Consider the following 27,846-nt stretch of genomic DNA (forward strand, 5'->3'; position numbering starts at 1 on the left):
TCAGATTTCACTTGCCATAGTTTTATTATGATTATTAACAGGATTTAAACTTTATTAGTTAAATAAGTTTAGTGTATATTCCAGTACAGCTACTTACATTCAATGGCAGACAGTACGGAACTGTAAACATAGTCTATTTCACCTATCATGAAACCTATCCTTTTTATTGTACTGATGCCCCACAGGAGAAAGTGCAAAACCAAAATGCCATGATATCGGAAGCGCCCTGAAAATATATATTTTTAAAATCATCACGAGGAGATCTACATATACCCGCTTAGACAGGCAAGAATCAATCAGATGAAAGCCTGAAGGCATAGCCAATCGTAGCCCCTTACCAGACACTGTCCCCCGACTGGGATGTTGTAATAGCAACTGAAAAAAAATGTAACTACCATAGTACTACACCATTATGACAGTACACAGTTTAGTGCACCTTTAGTAATACATTACGACTTGATCATTGCCATTCTGGTAACAGCTGATTCAATAACAGGAGTAGTGTTTTAAGGGGTTAAATAAACCACATCTGGTTTATGGAGGGAATCAATTTGACCCTCACACCGCCTTTCACCTCTGTATGGAAACAACATTTTCAACTTCAGGCATGAATTCCATCCGAGGTGACCATGCATTAAGGTGACCACAACTGTGAGCTGAGGCTGAGGGCATTTCTGAACCATTATTCAACATTGGTACAAGTGCAGAGGGAACACTGCTGACTGGAAAAAGGACAAACAGGGTTATTGGAACTTCAGATGAGGCTTGGAGAAGGAAGTAAGGTGTAGTGTTCATCACAGAGAATTATGGGAAAAAAACAAAAGAAAACCAGAAAAAAAAGACATTTGGAGGTGTTGCATCCAGCAGAAAGGGAGAGGCAGCAAGTCCAGTTGAGAAGAGAAGAAATACAAACTGCAGAGTACAACCGTTTTACACACCCAAACACACACGCAAAGACACACACACACACACACACGCACACAAACAAACAAACAGCGACACACACTGTCTCAGTCCAGCTTCTCTTTCTGGACCAGTTTGGGGGCGTCCACAAAGTCCCTCCCGTTGAAGACGATGACTGCAGTGGTCACCGCACTGGCCATGCCCCAGAACATCACGTAGGCCAACGTCTCGGTCCAGGTGTCACCTGGGCGTCAGGGAGAGGAGTTAGTTCTCATTCCATCTTGAAACACTCTATACTGTATGCCTTAATTGTACTCTATACTCTACACTCTATACTGTCTGCCTTAACTCAGGGCAACACCTGAGTATGCTTTGGAGGTAAAATGTGCTGGTAACATTTTACAGTTCACACGTCACAAATACATGCCTATCTACAGTACTGTTTGTATAAGTGACTTAATGTATAAGACGTGTTCAGGGGCACTATTTCAACCATCAAATTCTATCTTAGAACAGCTCCACCGACTGCAGTCTGAGCACAGCATGAATTTTTTTGAATATTTAAAAAAAAAACTTTTTTGTTTTTGGTGATTTAACACCTTAATCGTTGTCAATCGTTGACAATTTCTAATATGTTGATGTTGTGCCTCAGGTTCAAAATAGGTGGGAAAACCGTATCATATGGACCATAAACTCCTAATACATGATGCTGATACCTCGATTAGTATTGGTCCGTGCCAATACTTAGTCTCAGTATCAGATACCTCAATTAGTATCTGTCAGTGTCGATACTGAATATCCAAACTAATGAGTTGTATGATTTTATTTAAGTTCAGTATCAGATGGATCGAAGGAAAGCACTAAGCAGTAAGTTCTTCAAGGTTTTCATTATGACCATAATATGCATGGCTGCAACTTCTCTTGGGGCAAGTGGTGTCATATCTATAATTAAAATCACCACATGTGAATCTAAGAGCTTGGGAACTGGAACATTTAGGGCTTCGAGCTTCTTTCTAGCAGTACTCTAGCAGTTTAAAAATAAAATTAGCCTTTAAGCAATTCCATACAAGTCTTGTGACTGATCGTAAAACCTGCCCTGAAAAAGAAGTTGAAGGAGTAGGCCTAATGCTCTGCATGAGGGAATGAGTATGTTTAAAACGGCCGCATAGGTTAGCATTCTAGAACTACAATTCTTCATGCATTCATGGTAAGAAAAGGAATTATGATTAAATAAGTAGTTAAGTACTTGTTCAAATTTAGCTATATGCCAAGTACACAATTCACAAAATTTGGTGAAGGCGGGGCTTTGAAAAAAATAAAACGTATATCCAAACAAAACATCTACCTACAAATATAATGGCTACTGTACAACAACCAAAGCAAGATTCACTAAAATAGACCAATGAATGTATTTTGAGAGCGTGTAATATTCTTACCGGCCATAAGGAGGCAGAGGATACACATGGAGAAGGCCACCAACAGGACCAGAGGCAGCTGAGAGACGAAACAAGACGAAACGCACACGCACACGCACACGCACACGCACACGCACACGCACACGCACACGCACACACAATAAACAATGCGAATACACAGCCTGGGTACCCCCATACAGTAATCCTCAATTGGGCTTGGTTATTGGGTTATTGGAATTTAATATCATGTTAATAACTAAAATATTATTTCATGTCAACTGCATGATAAAGAGACATACGTATAAAGGAATATATATACAGAAATGTATATGGAAATCTGACTCTGCACAAAGGAGAGGACTCCAAATGAACACAGTTCCCTCGTAGAAACGCACAACAAATATGCAACGCTGCACACATACTTAACAGCCATCCACTAAAAAAAAATCCCACATGTGTGAAACCATTCAGTCACATGCATTCTTCTCACGGTCACATGTTCAAAAACACGCACACGCACGCACGCACATACATACGCAACCTACTAACACTCACCATCATGAACTTCCAGTCCTTTTGCACTTGTAAGGGTGTTGGTCCCTCGGAGTCATCCACTGTGTAGTTGCCCAGGAACAGGTCGATGGAATCCTGCCGTTCAGCCCACACACACGTACAAATTACTAATCAGAGTTCCTAGTTTTATCAGCACAAATGTACACATTACTTCCTCTTTGTAAAAGTGGCAAACATTCCTAGTTACAATTTAATACATTTAAGTGAATCCCCTGCAGTTACGCATTACCACCATCGTTTTGTTGTTTGTTTTAGCGGAGTGCTTTATTTATTTACTTATTATATTACTATATATTTTATCGTGATGTTCTTTCTGACGATACCTTGATATACAGTATGCATTTGAAAACAGGAATCTGGACATGAAGGATTATACATTGTATTCTGGCATTATGGACATACAGTGTATATGTATGCCTGCTCTTACTTGCCAAAGGGGCAACCCCACTCGTTTCATTTATGACCGCATCACTTTAACCCCTCAAAATGCCATGACAATGTATTAAACCACACTCACCCACCCACCCAGACACTTTTGTATTATATCCCGTTAATCATTACCACATTACAACATTAGGCTCACTAACACATCCAACTGCCATTACAAACCACCAAGTCATACCGGCATGACACCCACTCAAAAACAACCCACGCCACGCCACACCAACAACACCACAACACTCTAAAACACTTGGGATCCTAGCAACAATGTGCATTTGGCACTATTGTTTGCACATGCATCTGACTGACGTTTCACCATAATTTCTCCACTCAAGAACAAAGCAGGGTAGTAGGCAATCGCGTAGTGACACACCACACCTCGCCCACTACCGCATGTAGGATGGCTGTCGGAAGGCTATCGGAAGGAACTATGTTTTTGCCATTTTCAGGCTTTTAAACAAAAATATGGCACACATATACGGTAGGTGTGTATAAATGCATATGTGTGTGTGTGTGTGTGTGTGTGTGTGTGTGTGTGTGTGTGCGTGCGAGTGTGAGTGTGCGTGTGTGTGTGTGTGTGTGTGCGCGCCTGCGCGTGTGTGTGCGCGTTTCTCCACACAAGAACACAGTGGTGTAGTAGGCAATCCCGTAGTGACATCACATCACACCTACACCCACGACTGCAGTGTGGATGGCGATCTCAATGGCTCTATGTACAACGGCACACTCACTCTCTTCAGGCCTGTCGGGACCTGCACACTCCACTGCCGGATGCTGACTCACACCACTGGGTGTCTGGCAGGCCAGGTAGCTTTCATATGTACACATACAGTACAGTAGACCTAACCACACACACTCGCATGCAATTGTATACCTACAACACTGGTGCACACTAATTTGCACCCGCACACTAATTCACATAAATTCTGACTAAGACGTACACACTCCCACAGACACACAGACACAGACACAGACACACACACACACACACCTGTCTGTATCCATCTGAGAAGTTGTTCTTGTAGTAGCGGATCATGGAGTTCCAGCCGTCCATCACCAGGCCCCACTGAGATCTCTTCCCCGTCCTGTAGAGGAGGGAACATGTATGCTTACTCAGTGCACAGCTTAAATTCTTGATTTGTGTATTGTGATAAAAATGTTAACCTTTAAATGTCTGTCGCGAAACTGAAGATACATTTCCACTCTGTGGGCAATCTGGTACTCGCACAGGCACACACGCGCACACACGCGCACACACGCGCGCACACGCGCGCGCACGCGCACGCGCACACGCACGCGCACGCACGCACGCACGCACGCACGCACGCGCGCGCACGCGCACGCGCACACGCACGCGCACACACACACGCACGCACGCACGCACACACGCACACACACACACACACACTCCTAGGGATGGGCACCCTATATATACAGTACATCAACTGCAAACATATACAGCACACATCAACACCTAAACATCAACATAAACATCCACTGCAAATATTAAGTATACAAACAGTATCAATCCCAAGCATTATACGCATACAGTACAAGTTTATTCAGCTTGATAGTTAGTGGTAAGACTTCAACTGTGACGTTAATTGTAAGCACCTTAGTTTGACATACAACACTGACAATAACACTGCAAAGTGGTATGGCAGAAACGGGAGGTGGGCTATTGTTGAGAGCAAGTTTGCTGTGTGTTTTAACCTCAATACCTCATAGATAACAGCCCTATTGATTTCGACCCCCATTAAGACTGTAAAGGCAGTACAGTATTAAGGTGATGCAGTGCTCCTGGGCACTATATCTCACAGGAGCCCCCTTTATTTAAAAAATATTTTTCAAGTATTTTTTAAATCTTGTGTCATGTGGTGCCCATTCACTGATTGGAAATGGTTGGTGCTCCTGGCCCTTGTGCTACTGGCCCTTATGGACAATCAGACTATGTAGAAAGACATGGGCTGCTTCTGTCAAAATATTTACCATTTACTTTGAAGTCAATGGATGAGTAAGTTACGAACCCCCATTCTCAGGCATTTTCCCTTGCACACTCACTCTTTCCAATCTCCCACACAAATTATATCATGGAGTAATCCCCTACTTTTGTAAACTCCACTTACGAGCCTCACTGCCTTCTTCTCCACTCTGCCTGCACTTGCTCCGTTATGCTGTTTGCTCAGCTCTGCTATCCTCTAAACAAACAGTTTGAAGTGGTCCGAAGCGCACCGGAACACCATTGCAACACTTCCGTCTTTTTGGAGGGGACAGGGATTTTATAGCCTTTATTTAAACAGGAAGGTGATGATGGAGACAGGAAACTAGTGGGAGAGAGAGATGGGGAAGGGCTGGGACATGAGCCAGGCAGGATTCGTACCCAGGACCCCATGGGCAAACCTGCCAGTACATGGTGCGGTACATTAGCGCACACTAGCACAGAACTGCCGTCTTTTGGGTCCTGGCACTTATTCAGTGTTCTTCGGTGAAGCTATACTAATGCACCGGTCACAGAATGGTCAGATAATTCACTCAACCGATGAAATATTACACCACACAACATTGACGATCTATCCAGCACTTATTTTTTCCATCTCCAGCACTGCGCATATCTGCATAGTTGGTAGCTTTCAGTGTCCTCTAATATATACGTTTCTTGGGGGAAAAGTTATCTGCTGACTTTAATGCACCATATACATGTTATACCATGAAAATGTTTAATAATTGTTTTCAACATCAACACTTTATTTTAAGGTTTACACGTTGGCCAGTAAATGTCTAACTGTTTGTGCAAGTGATTTAGGAGACGTGTATTAGCCAAAACCCTTGGTTAGCTGTGTATCACAAATCTCTTGTACTTTGACGAGCTTTATTATTGATAAAATTGCAGCCAGGACCTAGCATTTATTTATTTGAATACAATACAATACAGTAGATTTTTGAAAAAGCTACCTGGTGAAGTCGGTCTTGAGGGCCCCAGTGCCTGCATACTGTTTAGCACAGGCATCAGCATTGTCAGCCCAGGCTGCAGAAGAGGGAGACAAAACACACACACACACATGCATGCATGCACAACACGTGCATGAGTACACACACACAAAAACACACATTGTTAGTAGGTCATACACACTACACTACACAGCACACAAACTACAAGCTACATGAAAAGCCCCCTTTGACTGTGGGACACGTTGGGAAGTTTTAAACTGATCTTTGCATGTAGGATTAATGTTAGGTTGGCACAGCAGTGGAGATTGAGAATTAGTGGTGCGGGGAAGCAGGGAGCGGACTCACCGTTTTTGTAGATCTTCTCAAAGTCTGCCTGCTCCTCAACCTTCTGTCCAACATGAAGAACACCCATTCTCTGCAGTCAGAGAGAGAGAGAGAGAGAGAGAGAGAGAGAGAGAGAGAGAGAGAGAGAGAGAGAGAGAGAGAGAGAGAGAGAGAGAGAGAGAGAGAGAGAGAGAGAGAGAGAGAGAGAGAGAGAGAGAGAGAGAGAGAGAGAGAGAGAGAGAGAGAGAGAGAGAGAGAGAGAGAGAGAGAGAGAGAAAGGAAGAATTATATAAAAAGTGAATAAGACAAAAGCGTGTGTGTGTGTCTGCGCATGTGTGTGTGTGTGTGTGGTGTGTGTGTGCGTGCATGCGTGGTCTAACCTGCAGCTGGTTCTGTAGTGAGCGTCGGGCCAGTAGGCTCTGGATGACGTTGGTGCGGTCCAGACAGTCCATGCAGTTACTGCGGAAGGTACCGGTCTGCTGGGACGCAACCTTGCCATCAGAGTCCACCCAGAAATACCTGCACAGGACCAGAAGACACACATTACGCCAGGTACAGTTAGGATGTCTGTTCAGTGTGTGTGTGTGTGTGTGTGTGTGTGTGTGTGTGTGTGTGTGTGTGTGTGTGTGACGGGGCCAGGTGTTCATAAGGAAGGCTTTTATGCTTCAGTGTGTGTACGGTCTGTAGTGGACTACAATGGACTATGCTGGACGGCACCGTGTTGACTTTTTTTGTATTTTACTATAATTAGTATTTTTATGTCTTCTATTCTTCCCCTATATGTTAAATGTTCAATGCTAAATGTTTAAATTGTTATTTATTACTATTTATCACTTTGTCATCAATGTTAAATGCTCAGTAATTATTTATTACTTCATCACTTAATTGTTATTGGTCCATCACTGTTACTTGTCCTGTCTTGGATTTTATGTCAGTCTGTAAATGTCAGTCCTGTGTATGTCTATGTCCTTTCATGGTATATTAGAGAGAAACTAAATTTCAATTTCCTTGTATGACCTGTGCATATGAAGAAACGGACAATAAAAGCTGACTTGACTTGACTAGTGTGACTAATTACGAGGACAGTCGGTGTGTGTGTGTGTGTGTGTGTGTGTGTGTGTGTGTGTGTGTGTGTGTGTGTGTGTGTGTGGCTAGAGAAAGAGAGAAAGAAAGAGATGGGGGTAGAGAGAGACAAAGTAAGTAGATAGCATTAGGGTGGACTATATAAATGGCTAAACTCACGCATAGTCATCTTGGTTTTCAGCTACAGCATCCACCAGGATTTGAAGCCGATGCCAGCGCATCTTACTGCACTCCTTGTGGAAGTCAAAGGCAATATACCTACAGCACGCACGCACACACGCACACACACACGCACACGTACACACACACACACAGTCAGAGATCAGACGTCAAACTACAACATATCTACATGATAGAAATCACTAAAAGCTTGGGTGGCAGGCTTTAATATAATAAAAGCAACATCAACAATACTGTATTTATATAGCGCGTTTAAAGTGCAAATTCTCAAGAGACACTGAGTCCTATAGCGCCTGAGTCGTGTGCGTGTGTGTGTTTGTGTGTGTCTGTCTGTCTGTGTGTGCACAGCATCCTTGGGGACTTTGAAATCCCCTCTGCAAACATCGCTGACTACTGCGTTAGCTTTCACTTTGAAGTTCAGTACATAGTGCATCTGAAGGACTTAAACATACAATCATCGCTCTTCGACCATCCTTCTAAAGGTCTATAAATCAGAGTTAGCCTTAGATCTCGGATGGTTGCATCATCTAAGACCCCGTGCTGCAGTAACATTTACGACCCCTCTGTGGTTCCGTGGGGGATACCCCAGCACACAACCAGCTAGACAGCTGCTATGACCTAACATGAACCCGGAGACACACTGTGGACAAACGTCAGCAAAAAACAATGAGAGTTATAATATACTCTCATGGCAAAAACAGGCCCGTAGACAGTCAGAATAGAGGCGTCAGAATAGGGGTGTAAAGGCCCATTCACATGTACAACAATAACTATAAACTTAACTAGAACTATAACGATATTTCCATTCAGACCTGCAAATGATAATATAGGTTTCACATGAACATCCACAAGCGGAAGGCATGATGTCTAGGCATGCATTCTGAAGAATTCTGATTGGCTGCCATTTTTTCACAGTTAAATAAAATCAGTAATCCACAAAAAAAACTAATTCCACCCATAGCGTTCAGCACGTCGTTGTCATTATAGTGGACATGTAAATGGACATGAGTTGTAACGATTTTTTTTAAAAGTTAAAGTTGTATAGATCTTTGTAGCTTTTGTTATAGAACGAGCCTTAATCATGCTTAAAAAAAACGAAGCAATTGAATCACTTAGACAGAAATACATAGGGGTGCCACAATAACCATAGATGCATGATCAGACTGTTGTTTTTATGTTGTTAATGTCTTCAAATGTGGATTATGGATAAGTGTAATTCAAGACAAATTTCTGTGCAAATAGACATCATATTGTATCTTACAGTACAATACAATACAATATGTATTTATTTAGCACACAATATCACAACTATGAAGTTGACTCAAAGTCCTTTTAATAGACATAAATAAATCACATTCACACGCACGCACGCACACGCACGCACACAGCGATAATAGTCCTAAAAAAAGATTAGTCTGGATGCGATCGTAACATAGCCTAATCTCATAACATAAAGACCTAATGATTGCATGATTTCTTGTGGTTTGTGGGATATTCTATAGCCGTAGGGGGGTACCATACTCACTTGAGCAGGCTGTTGCCCATGTTGTCCACCATCTTGGCAAAGGCCTCCTCCAGAGGTTTCTCTGAGCCCTTCTGATTTACCTGGGACACACAAATACACGGGAACAGTTCATGGAATGGAATGTAACGTAATGTAATGCAGCACTGTTTTACAATATAACATATATTAAATATATTTCATAATATAATACAATATTCATATACTAGATATTAGATAACATTATTACATATATTACATAATACTATTATAATAATATACTGTAATATTATACAATAAAATATATAATGTAAAATCATGTATTTAGTGCCACTTCCTATAAATGGGTCAACATGCGTGTTGTTTCACAGTCCTGCAGAGTAACTGTAGGTGTTTCGCTGTATGACCTTTCCAGTGAGCCCCTTGTTGTATTGCCCACACCGGATTTCCAGTCCAGTCATATTGGGCAACCAATGTCACCCACCATCTTGAATCCTCATGATCATCTTTGTGCAGACATTTCACCAAAACTCCTTACTTTTCCTGGGGTCTTATGGCGTATCACAACTCAAAACAGTCGAAATAGAAAAAGTCCTGTATGTTCATAATGACCTACAAAAGAAGACCTTTTGCCCTAGTTGTTTTGGCCTCCTAATACTTCCAGGGACTCAATGACAAAAGTTTCACTGAATGTACCGATGTGTGAAATTTAAGACGGACATGTAGTGTCAAAATGAACCCCATTAGAGAGAGGGCTAAACGTGTAAAAACCTTGAGGTAGTTGGGGGGAGGCACTGTCAGTGAAAGTATGATATGATTAGCATAAACTACACACAAATCCCCATTTTTTACACTGGAGTGTATTTTTAAAAGCCCGTTCACCCACGTACTGTGAATCACTCTACAGTGAAACCTACTGACTCATCCACTGCTCTGCAAACCTAAAAGCAGGAAAAGAAACGACTGAGATGTTTTCAGTCCGCGCATATGTGTGTGTGTGTGTGTGTGTGTGTGTGTGTGTGTGTGTGTGTGTGTGTGTGTGTGTGTGTGTGTGTGTGTGTGTGTGTGTGTGTGTGTGTGTGTTGGGGAGGAGGGGGGGGCAGAAAGAGATAGAGACAGAGAAGGAGAACAGATACTTCCTAGGTTTAAAGCCTAGAGACAATGCTTGCAGTCATGGTGAAAGGCTTGTGGTTAAGCTGTGGGTAGGTGCTGATGCATTGGCTCCCTTTGAGCAAAGATTTGCCGGCGAACATCAAACAGTACTACAAAAATGCTCATAGTTCAGTTGTATCACTAATTTGCTCTCTCACTCACTCACCTTAATCATACACAAGGGGCTCTCTCACCTTAATCACACACTGGGAGCTTTTATGGCTGAGGCATCTCAACTATGTGGCCATTTTGCCTGCACCATTCACTAAAAGGGCTATTGTGTTGGCCCAAGATGACAGTTCAGGGTGTGTGTGTCTGTGTGTATGTGTGTGCACCCGCTCCAAATACTAAAAGGGTGATTGTCTTCTCAAAAGATGACAGTTCAGTCAGTGTGTGTGCGTGTTTGTGTGTGTGCAATCTTCCCATGTAAATGTCTGCCTCTTCATTTGACTGTGGTTTCACATGCAAAGCTCCCACTTTATGGGTTTTTGGTGTTTGGGTATTAAGTCATGCGACACATGTTTAGTGCTAGAGCAGTATTTGTTTGTGACAAAAGATGCATCAGTACATCAAGACTTCTGGTGGCTAGGGCTCTTTGTTTGTGTAATGAGAGAGAGCATCTTTGATTTCATATTTACCAGATTGAGGATGACCTGCTTTCCATAGATCAGCACTTGAGACTCAAAATGCCTCTTGAAGCCGTCCATCTGTAAGAGCAGAAAGCACAACTCAATAACACATTACATCCTTACATTACACATAACTGACTTTCATCCAAAGCAACTTAACAGTTCTTGAAGGTACAGGAGTTTTTGGATACTGTCCCTGGAGCAGTGTGGGCTTTGTTTAAGGGCACTAAGCCTATGGATGGTATGGAATTCCAAACAGTAATCTGATTCCAGGACCAACTTCCTAACATACCTGTCAACTTTGAGCGACAAAATTATTTTTCTTTTAAAAAAAATCTGATTTTAAGCCAACAAACGGGAAATGTTTGGCCCTGCCGTGGCCTAACGGTAGGGCACTGAGTTACTATGCCGTCAACCCGTGTTCGATTCAGGCCCAGGTCATGTGCCGATCCTTCCCCGTCTCTCTCTCCCCACTCGCTTCCTGTCCCATTCTTTACTGTACTGTCCAAATAAAGAAATATTTTTTTTATTTTAAAAAGGGAAAGTTTCAATAGGCCAAATCCTGACAGTCAACAGGAGCGTTCTATCTAGGCTACTCTGCTTTTAACACGTCATTCTGCCTGCAAGGTCAGTCCTGCCCAAAGCTAAAAAATACAGATTAAAAAGTCATCATCCCGCATCAGGACATCTGTACAGGCCTTACGTGATTGGTGCTGCTGCTGATCAGGGGTTTAGGCTTGTACTTCAGGTTGGGCCGCTGGGACCAGAAAAACGGCATTGAACCCCGAGTCTGATAGAGAAGGAGATAACACGCACGCACACGCACACACACACAAGCGCACACACACGCGCGCATACACACATGCACGCACACACATGCACGCACGCACACACACAAGCGCACACACAAGCGCACACACCCACGCACACACACGCACGCACACACAAGCGCACGCACACACACACACACACACGCGCGCGCGCACGCACACACACACACGCGCACACACACGCGCACACACACGCGCACACACACGCGCACACACACGCGCACACACACGCGCACACACACGCGCACACACACGCGCACACACACACGCGCAGACAGGCGCAGTATTAACGATGAGGAATTTACACATGCATACTTCGTCAGAGAACTTGGAATTTCTCTCTTTCACATGCTGGCACAAAGGAATGCACACACTTGGAGCTGTGGACAAACAAAGAGGATCTTATGCGAATGTCTGCTTTGCCGACATACATACAGTGCATGAGTATGGCTTCGCTGCTGAGTGTGTGCATGCTCCATCATGACTTGTTGCAGGATGACAGAGACACAGAGTCATGCTGCAAATGAGGTCTGGCATCCTGTGTGAAACCTCCCTAACCAGCACACATCCTCTCCAGCACCAGGGCTGGACTGGCCATCTGGCATAGCGGGCATTCCCCGGTGGGCCCTGCACCCTCGTGGGCCACTATATTCAAAAATGCAAAAATAAATGTTATTTCTGAAAATTGGGGCCCACAAGGGTGCGGGGCCCACCAGTAAGTCAGCTTTGCGCCGCTAATTATGAGGGGCCCCTTTAAGCCAAAAGTGCCCGGGTCCTATTTCTCCTCCAGTCCAGCCCTTGCCAGCACCATGATGCGCAACATGATGCACAACTGAACTGACTACTGCGTAATCTTTCCACACCAATACAGGCAAAGTCAACGTGGCTTGTGGCACATTTATTCTGCGAATTCTGTGTATGGTACACACATTCCTTTACCAGGTGCTGCTGGGGGTCACGGAGACATGTTACAAAGTGTGAAAAGGGAAGATCCTAATGTGTCACTCCCAATATAGACTCTATGGATTGTCGTGTGTGTGTGTGTGTGTGTGTGTGTGTGTGTGTGTGTGTGTGTGTGTGTGTGTGTGTGTGTGTGTGTGTGTGTGTGTGTGTGTGTGTACTCTACTTAACCCTGTGCTAATGTACTTTAAAAAACCCTACTTGGCATCTACACTTACTGTTTGGTATATTTCCTGTGCACTTTGTATCAGCAAGTGTTGCAGGTTATGATCATGCCCTTGACTGTAAGTCGTGTTGGTTCAAAGCGTCTGCCAAATGTAATGTAATGTAATGAAAAGGGAAGATCCTAGCACATGCATCACTTGCCAACACCATCTCCAGGCGATTTGCTAAATATGAGATACTGCACTACATACACAATGGGACATTACACACCCAGCTTCCAAAAAAAGGTAGGAAACTAACTGACTATAGTCATTTTTCATCTGTAAGATGGAGAATTATGTAAATAAGCTGTAGCTGTTAAATACCAAGCAAAATTATTGTTTTGAGGCAAATATGTGCTCATTTAAAATTTGATACAAACTCATCAGTGATAATTGGAGTAATCCAGAGTTATGTGTGCATGTTACTAAACTATCAAATCATGGATACCTTTCAGAGTGTCATCCATTCTCCCTTCTCTCATCAGCAATTGTAAATTGTCCTCCCAGACATCAATCAGACTCACCCACCTGGACAAAGGAGGAGCGGCCGCCTTGGTACTGCACAATCTGCTCTGTCTCCACAAAGTTTGCAGCGTGGCCCTCAGAGTCAATGCCTGGGAAAGACACACATAAGACAAAACTATGTGTTAGTCAATGGGGACAAGAGAACAAGGCATAGGCCTACAGAATCCATTTGGCATGTACTTTGTATGTGAATACAGTTATGAGGGGATAAGAGAAAAGTGTGTTTGTGTGTGTGTGTGTGTGTGTGTGTGTGTGTATGTGTGTAAAGCTGACATAGACTCTGAGGTCAACCACCGTCTGAGCTGTGCCTGTGGAGCTTATGCCAAACTCAGAAAAAGAGTCTTTGATGACAGAGACCTGAGACCCCAAACTAAGATCCTGGTTTACAAGGCTGTAGTTCTTCCCTCCCTGTTGTATGGAGCAGAAACCTGGACCACATACAGCAGACACCTAAAATCACTAGAACAATTCCATCAACGGTCCCTGCGTAAAATCCTGAAGATCAAGTGGCAGGACAAACACACCAACATCAGCATTCTGAAAGAGGTCAATATACCCAGTATCACAACTATCATAATGAAGCACCAACTCCGCTGGACAGGCCACGTCATCCGCATGCCACACACCCGTCTCCCAAAGCAGATCTTGTACTCCCAACTGAAAGGTCAGCATGTCCCTGGTGGTCCAAAGAAACGCTACAAAGACAACATCAAAACCAACTTAAAGAAGTTCAATATACCATCTAGTAACTGGGAGGATCTTGCCAGGGACAGACATAGCTGGAGGAAAGCATTGCATGAGGGTGCAGTACAACATGAAAACAAACTCCACCATGCCACAGAAGCAAAGCGACAACGCCGAAAGGATCACATGGAAAAGGCTGCAGCAATACCCACCACCTCTACTTTCCCCTGCCCAAACTGCACCAAGATATGTGGATCAAGGATTGGTCTCCACAGTCACCTGAAGACCCACAAATAGAAAACCCTACTGAGAGGACAGTCATACTCGTTTCGAGTGACCGCTGATGATGATGATGATGGTGTGTGTGTATGTGTGTGTGTGTTTACCTCTGACGTAGTAGCGTACTCCGGCCCTAAAGCAGCTTCGCCTGGAGATGAGGATCCATTCAAAGATCTTCCCATTGATACTGCAGGGCTTCATCACCACGACTACACACACCACGTTAAGGATACTCAACACAAACACACATTCATTGTCTGTCTGTCTGTCTGTCTGTCTGTCTGTCTGTCTGTCTGTCTGTCTGTCTGTCTGTCTGTCTGTCTGTCTGTCTGTCTGTCTGTCTGTCTGTCTGTCTGTCTGTCTGTCTGTCTGTCTGTCTGTCTGTCTGTCTGTCTGTCTGTCTGTCCACACACGCACACCTAAAAGCAGCAGTCACAATACTACCCTCACTCACTACACACTCCAGCTTTTTATGAATCTACAATCTTGGGCCTAAGGATGATGCGAATAACCTCGACCAATAAATCTCACAAATGTGTATTCTTGGTTTGTAAGGATACAGCCGTGAATGACGGGGAAGGCAAATTTGTGGAGCTGTGAGGCAGAGCAAAACAATTCAAAATTACAAAACCACAAAACGACACACAATTACAAAACAATACACAAAACAATACACAGAACAATACACAATACACAAAACAATTACTCGAGAACCAGAGTCATCAGGACAGTGAGACTGTACACAGATATATAGAAATAATCTGTCAAAGGCGTGTCAAACTCAAATTCACAGTGGGCCAAAATCAAAAATCGAGACTGAAGTCGTGGGCCGAACTCAATATTTACTGAATGAAAAAAATGATAAAATTGTGCAAACGCACACATGGAGGCAAATTTCACAAGCACTCAAAATACGGTAGTTGTACTGGGCCCACTCAAATGCCTGAGAGACACCAAATGTTGTGTTCAAGTCACAATACTACATATGTGAGCCAACTGTAATAGTCACCTGAAACTATCTTGTGGGCAAAATAAACCTACCACGCGGCCAGATTTTGGCCCCCAGGCCTGAGTTTGACATCCCTGGTCTAGTGCATGCGTGTTAATATATGCAAGTATGTTGACTTTCGTGTAATACTGTAATACTGTAGGTCATCTTTACTTCTGAACTAGAAAACCTCCGCCAAGACAGGTCAACCATACTTACTTCAGGCTGACCAATGATGTCTCGTAGAAGGTTTCCGTTCCAAACAAACCTCTGATCTGCCTGTAAACACACAAGCCGATAAAAAGTGTACATTTTAGTTTTTCGTTTTTGCATGCGTTTGGGAGCGTGTATGTCGTTCGAGGAGGCTCAGCTCCATGAATCTCCATGAGCCTCTGCTCTCTGCGCGTGTGTGTCTGCGCGTGTGTGTCTGCGCGTGTGTGTCTGCGCGTGTGCACGTGTGTACGTGTGTACGTGTGTGTGTGTGTGTGTGTGTGTGTCCTCCTCACTCGTTCGACAAGGCTCATTCCTTGGTCAGTCTCTGCTGTGCGTGCGTGCGTGCGTGCGTGCGTGCGTGCGTGTGTGTATGCGCGCGTGTGTGTGTGTGCGTGTGCGTGTGTGTCTGCGCGTGTGTGTGTGTGTCTGCGCGTGTGTGTGTGTGTCTGCGCGTGTGTGTGTGTCTGCGCGCGTGTGTGTGTGTCTGCGCGCGTGTGTGTGTGTCTGCGCGCGTGTGTGTGTGTCTGCGCGCGTGTGTGTGTGTCTGCGCGCGTGTGTGTGTGTCTGCCTGTGTGTGTGTGTCTGCCTGTGTGTGTGTGTCTGCCTGTGTGTGTGTGTCTGCCTGTGTGTGTGTGTCTGCCTGTGTGTGTGTGTCTGCCTGTGTGTGTGTGTCTGCCTGTGTGTGTGTGTCTGCCTGTGTGTGTGTGTCTGCCTGTGTGTGTGTGTCCTCACTCGTTCGAGCAGGCTCATCTCCTGGAAGTCGGGGCTGGTGTTGGCCAGTCTCTGCTGGGTGTGTGTGAGGTCGTAGTCGGTGCAGAAGAAGAAGCCATCGGTGTTCAGCACACTGTTGATCATGTTGAGGAACGCCTGGTTATCCTGAAGCTGAAACACAGCAAGACACCCAGAGGAACATTAGCACAGTGTGTGTGTGTGTGTGTGTGTGTGTGTGTGTGTGTGTGTGTGCGTGCGTGCGTGCGTGCGTGCGTGCGTGCGTGTGTTCTCCTCTTAGACACAGAATTATCCATTCTATACAATAATAGAGGGCCGTCCAAAAGACTTGGAACATTACTACAGTGTGTGTGTGTGTGTGTGTAAAGTTTTAGAAATGTGTGAGATACAGTATATCACGAAAGTGAATACACCCCTCACAGTTTTGCAGATTTTTGAGTATATCTTTTCATAGGAAAGCATTACAGAAATGTAACTTTGACACAATGATTAGTGACCTTTTAACAACATATTTAACCGCTTAAATTTCTTGTTCACTCAGAAAAAAACAAAATACAGCCATTAATGTTTGAACATGTACTCACAAAAGTGAGTACACCCCAGATTAAAATCCAGTAGAGAAGGGGCTATGTTGGCTCGAATCGTCTCGGAATGAAACGAAATGAAAAGGGATGACAAGGGAGGTCATCAGTGTGCGTTTCAACCTTTCTTTGCATTGAACATTTACATTTTGAGTCTGCATCTGGCTTAAATAGATTGGTGTGAGATTTGAATGCAATCCTATGGAGAATATCATGATCTGCTTCAGTAGTCACAGTGCATGTTGACATGTATGTTTCCTTTAGGTGTATTTCAGATTGCCAATGTTGACAGCATTCATGCATCCCCAAACCATGTCAGTCCCACTACCATGCTTGGCTTATGAGAGGATACACCTTTTTTGTAAAACTCACTTGTTTACCACCACACATGCTTGACACCATCTAAAGCAAATTTGCCAAGATAAACAAATTTGCTTTAGATGGTGTCAAGCATGTGTGGTGGTAAACAAGTGACCTCCCTTGTCATCCCTTTTCATTTTGTTTCATTTCGAGACTATTCGAGCCAACATAGCCCCTTCTCTACCGGATTTTAATCTGGGGTGTACTCACTTTTGTGAGTACATGTTCAAACATTAATGGCTGTATTTTGTTTTTTTCTCCGTGAACAAGAAATTTAAGCGGTTAAATATGTTGTTAAAAGGTCACTAATCATTGTGTCAAAGTTACATTTCTGTAATACTTTCCTATGAAAAGATATACTCAAAAATCTGCAAAATTGTGAGGGGTGTATTCACTTTCGTGATATACTGTATGTCCTGTCTTGTCCTGTCTTGTAGCTGTATGTGTGTATTGCATTGCATTTTTTTGCATTTTCATGCCTTCAGGTTTACGTTGACACCCTAGGCAAATAGTACTACTACTGTTGGAATTAGCAGTGGCAGTTCTGCAGTCATAGATATTTGGGACTGCTTATGTGGGCTCTAGAAATACGGAAATCCCAACAATCAAAACACACACATAAAAGGAAGTAAGATTACTTATTTAACTCATCACTTATTTAAACAACTATTATTAGCTAACCTAACAAATCCTCTTCCTAACCACATAGCTGCCAACTTGACACCGAGATATTAGTCATTCCGGACATAACATAGGCTGTTTTTCAATTTCTCCCACACCTCTAAGTGCTGGAATACTCACACACGCACACACACGGACACACACACAGGCACAAACACACACACACACCCACACACACCCACACACAAGCCTTTCAGGTTAATAGGATCTCCTCTTAATCTTGTTAAGTTGGAGCAGAGAGGCCCTGGACTGCACATGCAACTATGAGTGCACGCACTCGCACTCGCACGTTTATGCATACCCACACACACAAATCCGAAAGGGTGGATGGATTGGTGGATGGATGGATGGAATGAAGGATGTGTTCCACCTCTCTAAGCAGAAGCACAAGCAAGACCACACACCCCCACAGCCAACCAACCAGTCCTGTTCCCAGGACGAAGCCTAGCCTACCCTCTCTCCACCCTAAACGACCAACACAAACAGCCCTCCGCACAAGTAGCAATATTAGCACAAAGGTCAAGGTGTGCATCAGGGTCCTGTACCGAACAGTTTCACACAGGCAAATGTGAGAATGAGTGTGTGTGTAATTGGTTATAAATCCTATTGCAAGTTCAGGGGAGGTCTCAGTGCTGCTCGATGGTTATGTTGTGCTGTGCTGTGTGGAGGAATGTGTTTGTGAAAAGGAGAGAGACAGAAAAAAATCTGTAATTTCTTGACCCGTGAGACGTACACATAATGGAGTTACGGTGTAGCAACAACATGTAGATGTGAGGCGTATGCCTATCTAAACAGAACACTGAATTCCACCATGTTAACCCATTTTGTCCTAAGCCCTTTTTGGGAAAGGGTGCCCTCTTACTATTAAATCCTAAATATCTCAGCCTCCGAAGCATAAACAACTAGAATGGGCACTCGGTAGAGCGCAAACCTTCGCCTACACCACTTATTTTTTTCTGGCCATCTTCAGAGTGTGGGGCGTAACATTCTCCAAATGTTGGTGTTAGTTTCATTTAAATTGGACCGGAATATCGTAATATTACATATTTGGCCCAGTCTTGACCTCTTATTCAATTCCGCATGCACACGTTGTTCTGGCATATAGTGCTTGGCAAAGTAAAACATTTTTGACCTTTTCGTGACCTTGACCTTGACCTTTGACCCAATCACTCCCAAATAGTAATCGATTGTTCCTTGGGTCATGACCAATCATCCCAGTAAATTTCATAAAAATCGGCTGAATTTACGTTTTTGACCTTTTCGTGACCTTTGACCTTTGACCCAATCACTCCCAAAATGTAATCGATTGTTCCTTGGGTCATGACCAATCATCCCACCAAATTTCATAAAAATCGGCTCAATGTACGTTTTTTACCTTTTCGTGACCTTGACCTTGACCTTTGACTTTTGACCCAATCACTCCCAAAAAGTAATCAAGTGTTCCTTGGGTCAAGACCAATCATCCCACTAAATTTCATAAATATCGGCTCAGTTCTGTCTGAGTTATACGAAGTACATACAAACATATTAACAAATAAATAAATACACAGCGGTCAAAACATAACCTTCGCCGACTTTGTCTTGGCGAAGGTAAACATGAAATGAGTTACATTTAAAAACCAAGACCCTCATCTGCATTATAATGTGTTCATTCAGCTCTAACATACCCACATATTTAATAAAACAGCTCAAATCTCAAACTCCTGAATGCAGTGTATATGTGTTTCCAGGACACAATGGGTTAATTCTGTCCGGCTATGAAAATGTATTCGACATCTATTTCTCGAATGCTCAAATATTAAAACAGCATTTTGCTTATCAAATTTTCGGGACATAAAGGCATGGGATTTTCCCACACTTGCAATATTCAGTTCTGTTATGACAAGACCAAACTGGTTAAGCTGGGTCGTCAACTGTTTCAGTGCTAACGGCTATGAACACAGCTGCAATGGCATGCACATTACATAATCATGCATGACATGACAGACATATAACCAGCCTTGCTTGAATTGTCATGACTTCCATTATAATTAAGGATAGACCGATATATATATTGGTCCGATATTTGCATTTTTTTTAAGTGTATCGGTATCGACCGATACGCGTGTGGTTTTGGCCGATACACAATATTTATTATTTTATGTCATTCAGGTTTTTTTAAAAGCACCAAGACACTTTATTTTTTTATTACTTGATTGTTAGACATTACTTGATTGTTAGAGTGGGTGTTTAAATGTTGCAAGTTCTACCTCAATTTGATAATGTTAAAGGAATGTTTATTTTTAACTTTAGACCTGGAATATTTGTCATTTTTTAACCTTTTTTTAAACCCATATCGGACCCAAATATCGGGTATCGGAAATCGGCCAATGGTGATGAAAAAAAAAAAAATCGGTATCGCATCGGCCATTAAAAAACCTGTATCGGTCGACCCCTAATTATAACATCAGCGTGCCACTTAACCAGTCAAACCTATTCAGCGATGTATTAAGTGAAAGTAGAAGTACTTTCAAAGTAGAAAGTAGGAATGTATCTAGCTCATTAGGTACACTGCAACATCGGGTGTATGAACTATGCAAGATCATGTAGTGCTTTGAACCAGTTCAAGGCACGAAAACGAAAACCGGGACCTTTTTCTTTTTTAACATGGAACAGAAACAAAACCAGAAATTATTTTTATGTTCCGGAACAGAAACACTTACTAACAATAATTGTTAATACCCGAAAGGTGTGCGATTTTGTTGTTGCCCACTGAGCATAGCCATGTGACTTTATAATGTTGTTGATGTTTGTGTTGTAAATCTCAGTTAATAATAAACAACACATTTGAAATGATAATTGCTTTGAAATATTCTTGTCTTATTAAATGAAAGCTGTAAAATTCTGGTTACAAGCCCTGGTTGTAATAACATCAGTAAGACTACTTATACTTTATAAACCTCTTTCTGCCCTTGATCCTCCTAACAGTCAACTTGCATAACTCTGCCCATCACAACCTAGCATGTATGCTACGGTATGATTGGCAGTTGTGTATTGAATACATCCATTCCAGTGACTCTTTTGTAGGACTGTAGTTTAGGTGTTGCTGGACACATTCAGGGATTTAGGATTTTGCAGAGGCGGCAATATTCCCAGAGATTCCAGAAATGATCTGACCATTGAATCTGACCCTGTTCAACATGGTAAGACTCACAGTAGTATGTACTCAAATTCCACACACCACTGACTAAGTTAAGTCTACACCTGTTAGGAATGTAACTGGAAACTTTTCATGTGTGATTATCTGCTTGTTATCTGCAAATGTAAATGTGAAAAACATACTGGGGAGGAGAGAACTTTTCCCAGGATCTGATATACTTGTTTACGCAGAGTAAATGAATGAATATTTTATTGTGACGCACAAGAAGCCACGTTGGCTCCAGTGTCATATTATCCCTCAGTGAGCCGGCATACCTTTTTGGCATGGCTGTCGCCCCGACCTGAGGCTGCAACACCAATACATGTACGCAACGTGTCTGCTTCTTCATACAAGGAAGTCATATACTGTTTCGTTTGCATGCATGATTGATTCACTAAGACAGAGGGAGAGTGAAAGGAGGGGAGAGAGAGAGAGAGAGAGAGAGAGAGAGAGAGAGAGAGAGAGAGAGAGAGAGAGAGAGAGAGAGAGAGAGAGAGAGAGAGAGAGAGAGAGAGAGAGAGAGAGAGAGAGACTGATCTCTTTCACGTCATACTGTAATGTGGTTCCCAGTGGCGGGTGTAGACATGACTGTACTGTGACGTGACCAGCAGCATCCCCACATTTCCTTTTCCATTTCCAACATTTACAGTACAGTGCCTGGGGGTACTGGATTGCATAACATTCTGCTTTCTATTGTTACATCTCTTTGGAGATATTGGCCTCCGTGTGTGTGTGTGTGTGTGTGTGTGTGTGTGTGTGTGTGTGTGTGTGTGTGTGTGTGTGTGTGTGTGTGTGTGTGTGTGTGTGTGTGTGTGTGTGTGTGTGTGTGTGTGTGTGTCCTCATCACTAAATGGCAAAGCATTCAATGTCCACCACTGCCTGTGTATTTGATCGTGTCTCTGCATGCTAAACCGCTCCATTACAGTGCAAACATATAACATATTCGTTGTGCATCACCCCATATAGTGCCCCATCACTATTAATTGGATATTGCCTGTGGTTGTAGTGGGTCCATCAGGGTCTTCGTGAAGGGGATGCCGTCACTACATGAGTTACTGTGGCCTAATGGTTAGGGAGGTGTTCCTAAGATCAGAGGGTTTGCCGGTTAGAATCCCACAATTACCTCTCCCTACACCTCCATCCATGGCTGTAGTACACTTGAGCACGGCACCTACATTAACCCCATATTGCTCCAGGGAATGTAACCAATATCATGTAAATAACTGTAATTCGCTTTACATAAAATCGTCAGCTATGTGTTAATGTAATGTGATGTAATGTAATACGATTATGTATATTATGTATTATAATGTATGATGAGTTGTAAGTAATGTAATGCAATATGAATTGCATATTATGTAGTGTGATATGAATATGTACATTACCTGTGGCTCTAGTAGGTGCATCATGGTCTTCTTGTAGGGGATGATGTCAAACTCAGTGGCCTTCCACACCGTGTGGCCTGCCAGCTCCCCCATCTTCTTCTTACGGGTGATGACAATCAGGTACATACCTGCAGTACACGTACACACACACAAAAAAATAACACCTATTGAAACAAGCATCATCAGTAACAAACCCACCCCCTTCTTCCAAGTGGTTCAATGAGGTTCATGCTTGCATACCCATAACAACTATAAAATCATCACATTACAATGCATTACTGGCCCAATAACCGTGTGTGCGTGTGTGTGTGTGTGTGTGTGTGTGTGTGTGTGTGTGTGTGTGTGTGTGTGTGTGTGTGTGTGTGTGTGTGTGTGTGTGTGTGTGTGCGTGTGTGCGTGTGTGTGTGTGTTACATACCAGCCACCAGTCGTATGGTTCCCATGATGCCACAGATGGGCCGAGTGATGCCAGATGGAGGGATGTCATGAGTTCCTACACACACAAAGAAATTCAGCAAAACTCACTCACTCACTCACTCACTCGGTCACAAATATACGCACTGAGTGTTACATATACACACACTCAGTCAGTCAGTCAGTCCAACAAAAGTCACGCATGCTCAGTCAGTCATTCACACAGACGCACCATCACCCAAACACAAACATCTTGCAGCTGTCATCATTTCTGCCAAACCTCTCCATTAAAAGTTAAGCGTCTGAACGGAGCTCGCATTTCAATTCAGTTGTCACTTTACATCATTGACTGGGAAAAGCATGCCAAGGAAAGTGGTGGCAACTGGCAAGTGCCTTAAAGTGTGGGTTGGCAACTTAAGTCCTCATTCATTTGATTGAATGGCCAGACCTCTGCCAAGTGGGTACCAAAAGACTTGTTGACAAGGGTAGTGACAAACACATGTGCATGAGTTTATGGGGGAATACAGTATGTCTGCTCCTGTGCCTCCTGGGGACAGCAATATTATTGAAGAGCTCTTTCTGAATGGTATGCCTGCTATCTATACTCAGCAGTGAACAGGACTGTTCGGTGAGCGAAACAGAGATAAAGAGATAGGGCACAAGATGAATAGAGAAATTGAGAGCAAAAGAAAGATAAAGAGAGAGCAAGAGAGAGAACGATGAGGAGGGAGAGGCAAGAATAAAGAGAGACAGTGTTAGAGAGAGAGAGAGAGAGAGAGAGAGAGAGAGAGAGAGAGACAGAGAGAGACAGAGAGAGACAGAGACGGAAGGAAAGATGGTTCCAGCACTACATGGGTAGATTGATCCTTCATTTGTGTGAGGGGTCAGATGTCAAATTGTTTCTAATCAATGTGCTGCATGCCTGAGCTCACTAGCAGCACACCACACACCAACCACCAATCACCCATGAAGCGCTGCATGACCTACACATACCTGTGAGCGTCATCTCTGTGGAAATGCGATCGATGACAAGGACATCAGTGGCGCCATCGTCACAGGCCTCGATGTAGAACTTGTCTACAGTCGCGTGCCTGCAGAAAGATGAAATAAGTCATAAGTTAAATCAGCCATTTTAATATGTAGTAGAATTATTTCATGGCACTTAGGTCTCCAAGCCATGCTTGCAAACTGTCCACAGGTTTCTGTCAGTCATGCATGATAATGATATTGCTTTTACTCGTTTATTATTCAGAAAGGATGGTGAGAGAGACAGGACATGAGTGAGAGAGACAGATGGATGGGGAAGGATCGGTTAATGATCTCGGGTCAGAATCGAACCCGGGTCTCAGTATTGATATGACTGCTTAGCCCACATGCTTGACATTTTTATTGTGGCCTTAGGTTTCGTGTCCGTTTGTCTAGCTTTGTGCTCAATGTCCATCACGGTGCTTTTATCTTCAGTACCGTATGTGCACAAGCCCGGGAAATGGCATGTGAGCTTGCCCGATCATTCTGATCTGAATCACGGCATGGAAACCCTTGCATTAGGCAAACAGTTTAGAGATTTGCCAAGGGGTTTGAATTTTAGTGTCAGCGCAAATGGACAATAAAGAAGTATTGTGTCGAATCACTTAAAAAAAAACGAGAGTGAGACATCATCAAACCACAGTTACCACAGTCCATATAATCTGCATCAGCATCACTGACCTCAATCTCTGCAAACACAGCAGCCTTTGATGATTTGTTTTACCTAACAAAACTGGCTGGCTGCAAAGAGTATGAAGCACAGGACAGAACAGGCGCACCTACTTCATAGGCGCCGACTCTGTGGGTGCTTCAGGGCTGAGGTTCCCACATAGATTGACGAGCACCCACAGACATTTGCCAGATCAAGAGTTGATGGAGACACTCTACAGCAGGTGTGTCAAAGTCATTTTGGTTCAGGGGCCACATGCAGCCAATTTGATCTCAAATGGGCCGGATCAGTAACGTAATTGCGAAATATCCCACATTTCTGCTTCATGGCGGAATCGCATGCTTGTCAACTATCTGACGGTGGATGTCAGCGAGTGGTAAATTAATGGCGAGCAAAAAGGTACATTTTCAGTTATTGAATAGCTGATATCTTAGACACCTGCAGCAACTTTTTTTCTTATTGGGCAAGAGATTATCTCCTTTTTAAAAGTACATTTCTTGTTTTATTCTTCTCTACAAGTCTGGGGCCGGAATAAACCATCTGGCTGGCTGCATCCGACTCCAGGGCCTTATGATAACAAGTCAGGCAAATATCAGCAAACCACCAAGAAAACTATAAAACAGCAGCACCCTTGAGTCGTACTGGATAAGGTGCTCTGTGACTGCACATAGTCTGCAGCAGCATTTCTCCTGAGATAACAGTCAAGTACAGAGCAGATGTACTGGATTTATTGATCACAATTTCCAAAGATTTGGGGATGTTAGGAGAACGGGGTGGTCCAAATGAAAAGTGGATTTCTTTTCCATCAATGTTTTCAAGAAGGCAAACTCAAAGAAGTGAACCCAACAGATGTTTGTGTTTTGCACAATCCAGGCGAGATGGGTTGAGAACTGCCACCCTAGTATGTGATGTGAGTGATACAGTGAGGCATAGCTGCTTGACCACCTGTTCAAAAATTCCTAGCTGCTGCCATTATATTCATTATGATAATCTGTGATGATTGTCAAAAGTCATTACACAAATGAGTTTTACGCACATGTGTCATGGAATAGGGCCAACAGCTATTGTGTTTGCTGGGATCCAAAGCTGGGGGACTTCACACCAAGAAGATAGACCACCTGACACCAGCTCATGAACAGTTCCATCAACAACACCACCACCACCACCACCTCCAGATTGGTGTGACTGTACTAACGCAGGACATGCGACAAGTTTAGTTTTGCGACAATTGGGTGTGTGCGTTTATTGTGTTGTTTTTTGTGCATTGCTCATCAGGGCGTGTTCGTAAGTGCCATGCACTTGCCAAGTTGCAACCCGCACATTTCTCCAGTAGTTCTAGTTGTAGATCTGCTCCGCCTCCTTCTCTCTCCCTGAGAACAGTATCGACAGGTGCAGTGCGTCAATCGTGCCAGCTAGGACACCAATGCTAGCACTTTTGCTGCTTAAGTAAGTTCAGGAAACCGAGTTGGGTGAGAAGGCCTTTGCTGCGGGTACCTAGTTTCCCTGGTACATTGTGGTGACCCACAAAATTGGCATCCTCTTGCAAACACGGCACTTTCAGCACTTGCTGACGCCAAACTCAAAGCATGACGGACATTTGGATACTTCACATCACCGCTGACATTTTCGGTATTAGCACCCTAGCGAGCTAGCTGCAAGACACCGTAAACTGAGAGGGTATTTAGGACAGAATGTAACACGAAACACTTTCCCACAGCCTTGATGGATACCGACTGACACTGCACTGTTGTCGATTATACGCATTTATTCAATATACACACGCTTGCCCACGATACATGTTGTTACGCGCAGAGATGTCTCTGATAGGGAACGCAGCAATGTTGCTGTCAGCGAACTTCAGAATGAATTAGCAGTCTTTGAGTCGAAGCTGAGCTGTGGCAGCAGACCCAACTCGCCAAGTTTTACATTCAAGATAAATGTGACAGCTTGTACCTTAGATGTATTTTGGCACATGCACTCATATGATTACAGCGCAAAAAGGATTCACACCAGATAACCGCGTAATAAAAGTCAAAAGTTGAGAAAGCATTACTCACAAATTGAACCTTTCGTAGGCGGTCGCCATCCTTACTTCCTGTGTTGACTTCGTCACATGACTAAAGTAGAGAAAGGCGTGGTTTGCCTTCCACGTTGACGTCACCAGTGAGCTCTGTTTCTGTTGGGTCCAATGTCAGTCAAAACAGCCTGGATTCATTTCATTTAGTTGAATGGAGGAGATTATATGATATTATTTGAATATATTATATTATTATCGATGTCTCACTGTGTGAAAGGGCAACAGAAACAAATAAGTCATTTAGGCCAAAGTCAAGGAATTTGCAACTTTCTGACAGTGTGCCTATACGTCAGAAGAACCTCAATGTTGGCCTACTATTCTGTAGGCCTACTACACTACTCACTGTATTATTATTGCGCCATTTTGAGTGAAATGAATCTTACTACGAAACCAACAGAAACTATCCACCCACTACCTCACCTGTAACCAACCTTGCTTCACCTTCTCAGGGAAAGACCAGGGAACTCCCCCTACACAGGCCTACACACCCTGGGCTAAGGCTGCATCAAAATTTAACCTGCTTGGTTTTCCATCATGCCCCAACATAGAGGTGAATATTCCCCACCACTCCAGCTCACGTTTTGAGCACTTTCCAAACCTAAAAGGGAAAACACATAGCTGAAGGCTACTGTCAGACAGCCAAATATCTTGGGTATTAGGCCTAAATAATTAGGCCTTGGCCTCCCAATTCATCACACCCACTCAACTCGAGAAAGTGTCAAAGGACTTTTGATCAACCAAAACAAAAACATTTTCTGTTTCTGCTTTTATACAACATTGATCAAGTTCTCACTAATCTCTTAAACTTAAGATGTAGGCTATGGCCTAGCTGTGGCTTAGTTGGCTGGGCACTGGAGTGCTATGTGGGTGATCTGGGTTCGATTCCTGACCCGGATCATTTTCCGATCCAT

At 43.4% G+C, this 27,846-nt stretch overlaps 1 protein-coding gene across 1 annotated transcript; it reads right to left on the bottom strand.

Annotated features, from left to right (window-relative positions):
- Window positions 1-26,963, bottom strand: sacm1la (SAC1 like phosphatidylinositide phosphatase a). Its single transcript, XM_063185254.1, has 20 exons — window positions 26,916-26,963; window positions 24,156-24,253; window positions 23,167-23,241; window positions 22,750-22,877; window positions 16,568-16,717; window positions 15,842-15,901; window positions 15,195-15,228; window positions 14,742-14,843; window positions 13,675-13,760; window positions 11,854-11,940; window positions 11,160-11,228; window positions 9,394-9,473; window positions 7,848-7,946; window positions 6,986-7,124; window positions 6,627-6,696; window positions 6,285-6,357; window positions 4,324-4,417; window positions 2,874-2,966; window positions 2,340-2,397; window positions 1-1,147 (listed from the first exon to the last, which is right to left on the bottom strand). Exons 1-20 carry the CDS (start codon window positions 26,942-26,944, stop codon window positions 1,011-1,013), a joined length of 1,761 nt encoding a protein of 586 aa, XP_063041324.1. The 5' UTR covers window positions 26,945-26,963; the 3' UTR covers window positions 1-1,010.
- Between the last annotated feature and the right edge of the window lie 883 nt (window positions 26,964-27,846).

The sequence above is a fragment of the Engraulis encrasicolus genome, chromosome 20 (assembly GCF_034702125.1).
Source record: "Engraulis encrasicolus isolate BLACKSEA-1 chromosome 20, IST_EnEncr_1.0, whole genome shotgun sequence".
NCBI lineage: Eukaryota > Metazoa > Chordata > Actinopteri > Clupeiformes > Engraulidae > Engraulis > Engraulis encrasicolus.

Excerpts from the sequence above, each read along its gene's own strand:
- sacm1la (XM_063185254.1), bottom strand. The coding sequence starts at position 26,944 with ATGGCGACCGCCTACGAAAGGTTCAATTT. Across the intron at positions 2,967-4,323 it reads TCTCAGATGGATACAGACAG|GATTCCATCGACCTGTTCCT; the intron begins GTGTGTGTGTGT and ends GCTGAACGGCAG. Across the intron at positions 2,398-2,873 it reads AGGACTGGAAGTTCATGATG|CTGCCTCTGGTCCTGTTGGT; the intron begins GTGAGTGTTAGT and ends TTCGTCTCTCAG.